A 9,780-nucleotide genomic window follows, 5' to 3' on the forward strand; every position below is an offset into this window, starting at 1 on the left:
AAGATAAAGACAAAAGCCTAATATTAATACCAAGGCAGTGCATCATCTGGAGAATAGAGCAAGGAGTCTGAGCAGACCGATAGTGTTGCTTATAAGTATGTTAAGATAAAATACACTTAAAATGGCTGGAAGAAAGGGGAACAGAAGAGCGTAATGTGGTTGGAAATATGCAAAGAAAAAGAAAGGAATAGAAGTGTATAAAAGAAAGGGATGAAAGGAAAGTATGAAAGATATTTTGTCCGTACTACCAAAAACTTAGCTAGATATAGAAGTATTTTAAAAGGCAAAAAAAAAAAAAAAAAAAAAAAAAGAGTAAAAAATATCCTTATAAAATTATGTTGTAAAACTTGTAGATCCCTTAGGGCTAAGATCGTATTTAATAAATCAAAAAAAAAAGAAAAAGAAAAAGAGAAAAAAAGAGAAAGGAAAAAAAATAAAAAATAAAAAAAATCCAGAACTGATCCCCGAATGGACCAGTTCAATAGGTATTGATACTACTATTTCTGTTTCCTTAGCGTCTCAGCTGTAAGTGTCCTTTTCCTTGCCTTGGGTTTTTTTTTTTTTTTTTTGCGTTATTCTGTGACCAGCAGAGGTTCCTTTATTGTTCGTCTGTAAGCCTCGGTGTGTGGGGAGGGAGAAGGTGCAATAGTGGCTCCTTCTCCTGGGAGGGAGTGAGCAGTGGCGCACTGTTGCTTCAGTCAGGCTTGGAGGTGCCTGTTGCAGAGGGCGCTGGTGGCTCAGGCGTACACAGAAAGTCTTAGAGTTGGGCCTCTCTCGGGGTTTTTTCTTTTTGATGCTGGTTTTTTTTTTTTTTTTTCTCTCGGCAGCCTCCCTGCTGCTGGCGTTGCAAGGAGTTTTAATCTAGCCCCGCCCGAGCGCCTGAGGGTGCTTGTTATCCCTGAGCGCCTTATGTGGCCCCGCAGGGCGTCTCTCCGCTGCCTGTTGCAGAGGCGCAGAAAGAGAGAGAGAGGCTATGCGCGCGGCTCCTCCCCCGCGCCCGGGAGCCTGCAGCCTCCAGCCGCCATCATGGCTGGGCAGCTCTCAGGGATCGGCACTCCTCTCCGCGGACCTCCTCCCTCCTGTCCTCTCGGTCCATCACCCTACCGGGAACAATGTTTCTCCCCCTGAACCAGCTCTCCGGTTCCCACGCTCCCGCTCCTGGACCCTCCGTTCAGCCGCGGATCGATGTCTCGGTCCGGGAACGCTGAGCTGCGCTGCGGACCCTCCGTATGTTTCTCACTCCCTCCCGTCTGCCACAGCTCCGCCGCTTCACCCTCTTTGAGCCCTCGTAGATGCCTCCCTACCGGCTATGTCAGGTTCTTCGCAGCCCTTTCCGGTGTCCGAGGCCGTCTGCTGGTGTTCAGCTGGTTCTCTGTGGGAATGACTGCGTCCTTCCGTGCATTCCCAATGCATCTGTGGAGAGGGATGCACTCCACGTCTCTCTACTTCGCCGCCATCTTTTTCTCCTCACCAATGGCATTTTTCACAGAACTAGAGCAAGAAATTTTACGATTTGTATGGAAACGCAAAAGACTCCAAATAGCCAAAGCAATCTTGAGAAGGAAAGACAGAGTTGGTGGAATCAGGCTTCCCGACTTCAGGCTATACTACAAGGCTACAGTGATCAAGACACTATGGTACTGGCACAAAAACAGAAATATAGATCAGTGGAACAGGACAGAAAGCCCAGAGATAAACTACGGTCAACTAATCTATGACAAAGGAGGAAAGGATATACAATGGAGAAAACGCAGCCTCTTCAATAAGTGGTGCTGGGAAAACTGGACAGCTACATGGAAAAGAATGAAATTAGAACACTTCCTAACACCATACACAAAAATAAACTCCAAATGGATTAAAGACCTAAATGTAAGGCCAGACACTATAAAACTCCTAGAGGAAAACATAGGAAGAACACTCTTCGATGTAAATAACAGCAAGATCTTTTTTGATCCACCCCCTAGAATAATGGAAATAAAAACAAAAATAAATAAGTGGGACCTCATGAAACTTCAAAGCTTCTGCACAGCAAAGGAAACTATAAGCAAGACGAAAAGACAACCCTCAGAATGGGAGAAAATATTTGCAAATGAATCAACAGACAAAGGATTAATCTCCAAAATATATAAACAGTTTATCCAGCTCAATATCAAAAAAACAAACAACCCAATCCACAAATGGGCAGAAGACCTAAATAGACATTTCTCCAAAGAAGACATATGGATGGCCAAGAGGCACATGAAAAGCTGCTCAACATCACTAATTATTAGAGAAATGCAAATCAAAACTACAATGAGGTATCACCTCACACTGGTTAGAATGGGCATCATCAGAAAATCTACAAACAATAAATGCTGGAGAGGGTGTGGAGAAAAGGGAACTCTTCTGCACTGTTGGTGGGAATGTAAGTTGATACAGCCACTATGGAGAACAGTATGGAGGTTCCTTGCAAAACTAAAAATAGAACTACCATATGACCCAGCAATCCCACTACTGGGCATATACCCAGAGAACACCATTATTCAAAAAGACACATGCACTCCAATGTTCACTGCAGCACTATTTACAATACCAGGACATGGAAGCAACCTAAATGTCCATCAACAGATGAATGGATAAAGAAGATGTGGTACTTATATACAATAGAATATTACTCAGCTGTAAAAAGCAATGAAACTAGGACATTTTTAGAGACATGTATGGACCTAGAGACTGTCATACAGAGTGAAGTGAGTCAGAAAGAGAACAACAAATACTGTATATTAACACATATATGTGGACTATAGAAAAACGGTACACATCAACCTGTTTGCAAGGCAGAAAAAGAGACACAGATGTAGAGAACAAACATATGGACACCAAGTGGGGAAAGCGGGGAGGGTTGGGGGGGGAATGAATTGGGAGATTGGGATACCAAATTATACACTCTAAATATATGCAGTTTATTGTAAGAGATACAAAAATTAAAAAAAAAAAAAAAGTACTGACTCAACGAGGTCTGGCAGGGCCACCTTAAGGCCGCTCCACTGGCAGGGCCACCTTAAGGCCACTCCACCTTAAGCAGCCCTGCCCCCAGCACAACCAATAGTCTGGGCTGGTCACCAGCTGCTGCCCAGCTATGGCCAGGCTGCTCCGGGCTGCCACTTGGGGGCTGTCCCCCTGGAGGGGCTATTGCTCCAGGGAGACGCAGGTAGGGAATGGGGGAGTCCCTTAGAGGGTGGGGGACCCGATGCCGAGTTCTGGCCAGGCTCTATGCTGCCCCAGCACCAGGAGACCTGAGCAGAGGCTCCCCGGGCTCACCCCATGTCATATGTGTTAAGTGAGCCGGGCTAAGGCCCCCACAGCTACCATGAGTAGGGCTGGGGGCTGTCAACGGAAAGATTTGTCGACTCCAGGGCAGCCCTTTGAGGCCCTGGAATATACACACACCTTCTGAAAGAACCCAGCTCCTTGAAAGGCAGGGAGCTGGATTCTACCCCAGGCCCTGTCCTGGACTTGCTGGCCTCTTATCCCCATCCGTAAAATGGGAAAAAATCCCCAGAAGGGTTCCAAGAATGCTACAGGCCCCCGGGCAAGGCGGGGTGAGGGTGTGGGTGCCTCTGTTCACAGGCATTGGAAGCTCCATTCCCACGTCTCCTACTGGCCAGGCAGCCCCAGGTGTCTTTGAGTGACCCTGCCAACGTGTTTCTCCCCTGCAGGGCGAACTCAGCAAGGGCTTTGTGGAGGCTCTGAAGGCAGTTGTGGGGAGCCCCCACGTGTCTACGGCTGCTGCGGTCCGAAAGCAACACGGGCACGATGAGTCGATGCACAGGTGGGCCCCCCTTCCGTTCCTCCCGCCCCCCCCCCCCCATCAGGACCCCTGGCTGGGAGTGAGGGTCATGGGTTGTCTCCTGCTCCTCCCCGCCCCCCTGCCATGTTTTTTTGGCTGCTCTGGCATTCCCCACCTCTCCTCTATGCCCCCAGAAGGATGTTCTCTGCCCCTCGCCTCTTGTGCAGCCTCAGGCCCTGCAATACCTCTGGCTCCTTCAAATCTGAGCAGGACCAGGGGATACCACCCCCCCACCCCACATTGCTGAGAGTCTGGTTTCAGGTGCCAACCTCCGGATGCCGTTGTGTGGCCCCAGAATGTGGAGCAGGTCAGCCAGCTGGCAGCCCTGTGCTATGGCCAAGGCGTGCCCATCATCCCATTTGGCACGGGCACCGGGCTTGAGGGTGGAGTCTGTGCCGTGCAGGTATGTATGGCGGGTAGCCTCCTCCCCGGCCAGGCTCTAGTCCCATCACATCTGCCACACTGGCGGCTGCCTCCTCCACCACACACGGCCTGGCTGGACAGGTCCGGGCCTCCTTACCTGCCATTTTGGGGCTCTGGGCTGGCTGCTGGGAGGTCAGCCACGAGCTGGGGTCCAGGGGGCTGTGTCCTGGCGAAAGATCTAGGTCAGTGACCCCTTGAATGCCTTCTGCCAGGGCGGCGTCTGCGTCAACCTTACCCACATGGACCGAATCCTGGAGTTGAATCCAGAAGACTTCTCTGTGGTGGTGGAGCCGGGTGTCACCCGCAAAGCTCTCAACACCCACCTGCGGGACAGCGGTCTCTGGTTCCCTGTGGGTAGGCTGGGGCTCGAGGCCTCTCCAGGGCCTGGAGGGCTCCCTGGAGGCAGGGGTGTTTCGGGGGGCTCTGCGGGACCTCTCTGCCCACAGGCACCCACCCCGGGCTGCCTTCTGCCTCCCCTCTGCCCTCCAGACCCAGGCGCAGACGCCTCTCTTTGCGGCATGGTGGCCACCGGGGCGTCGGGCACCAACGCTGTGCGTTACGGCACCATGCGCGACAACGTGCTGAACCTGCAGGTGGTGCTGCCGGGAGGGCGGCTGCTTCACACCGCGGGCCCCGGCCGCCGCTTCCGGTGAGCGCCCTCTACCGGCGGCGACGGGGGCCTCCTGGAGAGGCGGGTCCGGAAACGGTCATGTGCGCCACCGCTGGCGGTCCAGAGGCCGATTTGGGCAGTGCCAGGGCAGGGCTGCCTGGGTGGCAGTCTGTGCCGAGGGGGTCAGCCCAAACCTCGGGCTCAGCTCCCCACCTGGCTTCTGGCAGAGATCCGTCGTCACGTGGCCTGGGCGCTCACCTCCCTCTTGTCCCCGGGACCCAGGAAGAGCGCAGCTGGCTATAACCTCACCGGGCTCTTTGTGGGCTCCGAGGGGACGCTGGGCCTCATCACAGCCGCCACCCTGCGCCTGCACCCTGCCCCTGAGGCCACGGTGGCCGCCACCTGTGCCTTCCCCAGTGTCCAAGCGGCCGTGGACAGCACGGTACACATCCTCCAGGCTGCAGTGCCAGTGGCCCGCATTGGTGAGCCGGGGACTGGGCAGCCCAGGTGGGCTCCCCGGAGGAGGCCGCCTTTGAAGGCCACGCCTCACTTCACTTGGCCTCTCCTTGGTGCCAGAGTTCCTGGATGACGTCATGATGGACGCCTGCAACAGGCACAGCGGACTGAACTGCTGCGTGGCACCCACGCTCTTCATTGAGTTCCACGGCTCCGAGCAGGCGCTGGCAGAGCAGGTGCAGCGCACAGGTGTGCTGGGGTGCTGTAGGCGGGGGCGGGGGGGGGCACGGGCTGCCCCAGAGTAGGGCCAGGTGTAAACCCCCCGGCCCCCACAGAGGAGATCACGCGGCACAATGGAGGCTCCCAGTTCTCCTGGGCCAAAGAGACGGAGGAGCGCAGTCGGCTCTGGGCCGCGCGGCACAACGCCTGGTACGCAGCCCTGGCGCTGCGGCCGGGCTGCAAGGTGAGCGGGCTGGGGTGGACGCGGGAGCTTTTCCTCAGCCTACTACCCTGCTGTCCAGGGCAGCAGGCTGAGGCCCCGGCGGGCAGGACTGCCAAATCCTGGGGAGGGAGTCCCTCCTCAAGTCAGGCCCTGGGTGCAGGGACTGAGCAGGAGCAGTTTCAACACAGTAGGGAGGCTTCCTGGAGGAAGAGGTGGTGAAGCAGAAGGTGACAGCAAACAGGAAGGGGAGGCTGGGCTCCAGGTGCTGGAGGTCCTGCACAGTAGCAGGGGTGGGGGAGCAGGGTGAGAGCCCTTGGAGTCCACCTGGGCCAGTCGCCTTGTTGCACAGGGGAAACAGGCTTAGAGATGAGCAGGGCACGTTCATGTGAGGCCGAGCTCCCTGAGCCCATTGGTAGCCTTGACCCTTTACCTCCGGGGCAGGCTGGGTGAGGGAGGGTAGCTCACGGGCCTGCCCCGATTCAGGGCTATTCCACCGACGTGTGTGTGCCCATCTCTCGGCTGCCAGAGATCCTGGTGCAGACCAAGGAGGACCTGAAGGCCTCCGGACTCACAGGTTCTGCCTGTCCCCTGCAGGGTGCGATGGGGGAGGGGACAGTGGGGGCAGGGCTGGGGCAGCAGCTCTGTCATCTTGGCCCCCAGGAGCCATCGCTGGGCACGTGGGTGATGGCAATTTCCATTGCATCCTGGTGGCAGACCCGGAGGACCATGAGGAGCTCCTCAGGGTCAAGGCCTTTGCAGAACAGCTGGCCAGGTAAGGGCCAAGTGGGAAGCCCGGGGGAGGTGGGGAGAGCTGAGGGAAGTGGGGAGGAGCACCTGCTGAGGACCTCTTCCCACTGCCTCCCAGGCATGCACTGGCACTCCATGGCACGTGTACTGGGGAACATGGCATTGGGCTGGGCAAGCGGCAGCTGCTGAAGGAGGAGGTGGGCTCAGTGGGCATGGAGACCATGCGGCAGCTCAAGGCCATGCTGGACCCTCGAGGCCTCATGAACCCAGGCAAGGTGCTGTGAGGGGCTCCAAGCACCTGACCCCCAAGCCCCCAGAGAGTGGCATCTCCTGTTCCAGAACCTGTTTTCATGCCACAGAACAGCTCTGCCTTTGCCTAGACCCTGCAGGGGTGTTCGCCTGCCTGTAGCCCTTTTATTCAGAGCCAAGGCCAGAGAGAGGAGGGGGAAGCCTGGATGGCCGGCTTCTCCCTGGCCCTCTTGCTGTCCTCAGGAGCCTTTGGCCCCTAAATGGCTCAAGGTCATTCCCGATGAAGCTACTTCCTCCCTGCTCACTTGCACATCCTGTCCTGAGAGAGGCGGTGTGGGTCAGTCACCCCAAAGACTAGGACGACTCCCCTCCATCTTGGCCTCCCCGTTGCTGGGTGGGAGAATAAAGGCTGGGGCAGCACCTATAACCCAACTCCATCTGCCTGGTGACAGGAGTGCTTCTTTACTGGTGGGGGAAGGGATCTTCTGCTGCACATTCATTGCCCCCCAAAATAAACCTGAACCCCACCTGCAGTTGTCTGGAGACAGCAGGCGGCACCTGTGAATGGCTCCCTGGGCCTGCCCACCCCACCTCCTCCAAGTTCTCTGTCCTTTGGCCAGTGACGCCCTTGTCCCTCCTCCTGGGCCTGCCCTCTGACATGCTGCAGCCTCGGGAGCGGAGGGTGCTCAGGCTGCAGAAGGAAGGTCTCTTCCAGGGACCCAGGTATCTGTCCCAGCTGCTCTGCCTGTCAGAACCCTGGGGCCTGAGGACTTGCGCACGGCCATCATCACTTACCACAGACTCTCCCATTGAGCCCCAAGTGGGCTCTAGAACATTCTGAACATGTCCTTCAAGTGGCTGCTACAATCCTTGTAACTGGAAGTGATTTTCCTGGTACAACACCTCTCCTCCGTGTGATGTATTATACTACCAGCTTTTCTGCCCTCAACGTCAGGCTCCGTCCACCCTGCCCTGCCTTGGTCAGGATTCCTGACCAAGAGTGCCTTGTCCCGGGTACCTGGCAGTTGTTCCCCCTGAGCCCACAAGAGGGCGCCTGACACCACAAAGCTCAGACACCAGGGTCTGCTTGGGGCAGTTGTGCCCAGCCCTCACCTCTGCAGGGACCTACAGCTCTCAGCTCTGGGCCCCCCACTTCCCAGGGTCTAGCAAATGCCTGGAGTCCTGGAAACCAATCTCTAAGCTCTCCACCCCCCTGCAGGTCCCAGGAGCCTCTAGTGCCCATCTCCCTCACCCCGAGGCCTTGGCCCTTAAGGGCTGAGCAAGGGGTGAAGGGAAGCCAGCAGCACCCTCCATCTCGCCTCTCTTTCTCCCAAGCCACCGCTGGGCTCCTTCCCTGCCTCCACCCCCTTACCCCTCCCCACCCTGCCCCAACAGCTGTTCAGGCCCCCAGCAGAGGTAGCCCCTCTGACTCCTGAGACCAGCTCGGTTCTTGGAACCCCTCATCTCTGCTAACTCTGGTGTGAGCCCTGAGTTTGCTCCTCTGTGACGTTTCTGTCCCTTGGATGTTCCGGGGGTGGTGTGGGGCAAGTCTCACGGGTCCTCCCCCCAAACCACTCAATAAAGGAGACGGGATCTAACGATCTAATTAGAATATCCAATTCTAATACGAATTCATGGTGATACAGCTCACCAGCACCCTCCCCTCCACACAGGCTGCCTGCCACCAGCAGCGCCCCCCGGGCAGCATCCTGCAGGGGCAGCTTCCTCCCCTACAGGGCAGGGCTCGTCTCTGATGTGCCTCCCAGTGCCTGGCAACCAGCAGGTGCTCAGCAAATGGCCATTTCCCCACAACTCTATTAGGAGAAACTCCAAACATGCAGGAGAGTTTAAACTGTTCACTGAAATACCAGCCACTGAAGATTCAACAATGAATATTTTTGTCTTACTTGCTTCATATGTGTATTTTGGGGGGAACCATTTGGAACTGAGTTACAATTTGTTGACATCATTCACCTATATAGTTCAGCATTTCCTAGGAATAAGGACCTAAAAACCTCAACACCATTAAATGGCTCCTAGATGACTGGTTTTAGTGAGGTGCCCCTTTCCAGGAAGCACGCCCCCCCCCGCCAAAGTGTGCTGGGCCCTTAGCAGAGAGGGTGGGTGGAATCCACCCCACAGTTCCTGCCAATTCCCAGCCCTCCCAGAAAGGCAAGCTCAGGAGAGCTATTTGGATGGAGGATGACAGACACCAGTTCCATCTGGAAAGCCCAGACAACCCCAGTCCCACCCCCGGCCCCGGAGCTGGCAATCTGGATCTGAATTCGGAGGACACAGCAGCCAGCAGAGGGCTGCAGTGTGCCAGGTGGGAGTGAAGTTGCTGGGGGTGGGATAAGCACCAGCCCCAGGCGCCTGGAATAGCACCCAGCGTGGGCTCCAGCCCTGCCCCACCCAGCTCAGGACCACTCAGCTCACCAGGGCGCTGCCAAGGCGGCCGGGCCTAAGCCACCAAGCTGGGCACACAGGCTTCCTCTGCTTGCAGGCCCAGGGGTCAGGCAAGGAGATCTTCGGGGCCAGCTTTGCTGGAGGAATTAAATATAGAACAGGGAGACACAGTTGCCAGGCAGAAGCAGGAGGTGCTGTGAATAGAACAGTGCTCTTTGCAGTGACAAAGCCACGAGCGAGCCTGCTGTGTGTGTGCCAGGGGCTTCTGGGCAGATTCTCTGACTCTCATGGTGACCTCCGAGCTGTGTGACTTTGTTTGCACTTCACGTGTGGGGCATCTAAAGTTCAGATGAAGTCTTTCCCCAGCATGGTTCTGCCAGGCAGAGGAGCCCTGCACAGTTTAGACAGGTTCTTGCCACCATGGCAACTGCGGGTCCCTGGGGTCACTACCCCACCAGCTCAGACCCACAAACTCCGCGAGTATTTCTCTGAAATGCTGAGCATGCCGGTGCCTTGGCTCACATTTGCCCACCAGCCAGCAATGCCCTTGCACAGAGCAGGTGCTTCAGCAAGAGTCTGACAGAAGATGACTGCAGAGCCAGGGCCTGGTGGGGTCAG

General features: G+C 56.0%; 1 protein-coding gene across 1 annotated transcript; it reads left to right on the forward strand.

The window, feature by feature from the left end:
- The first annotated feature begins 3,091 nt into the window (after positions 1–3,091).
- LDHD (lactate dehydrogenase D) lies at positions 3,092–7,361 on the forward strand. The gene is made up of 11 exons (XM_057711348.1): positions 3,092–3,190; positions 3,699–3,811; positions 4,091–4,232; positions 4,465–4,606; positions 4,742–4,901; positions 5,145–5,344; positions 5,439–5,567; positions 5,654–5,781; positions 6,244–6,334; positions 6,421–6,532; positions 6,626–7,361. The coding sequence occupies exons 1-11, from the start codon at positions 3,119–3,121 to the stop codon at positions 6,789–6,791; spliced, it is 1,455 nt and encodes a 484-aa protein (XP_057567331.1). The 5' UTR covers positions 3,092–3,118; the 3' UTR covers positions 6,792–7,361.
- Positions 7,362–9,780: the final 2,419 nt, after the last annotated feature.

The sequence above is a fragment of the Hippopotamus amphibius genome, chromosome 16 (assembly GCF_030028045.1).
Source record: "Hippopotamus amphibius kiboko isolate mHipAmp2 chromosome 16, mHipAmp2.hap2, whole genome shotgun sequence".
NCBI lineage: Eukaryota > Metazoa > Chordata > Mammalia > Artiodactyla > Hippopotamidae > Hippopotamus > Hippopotamus amphibius.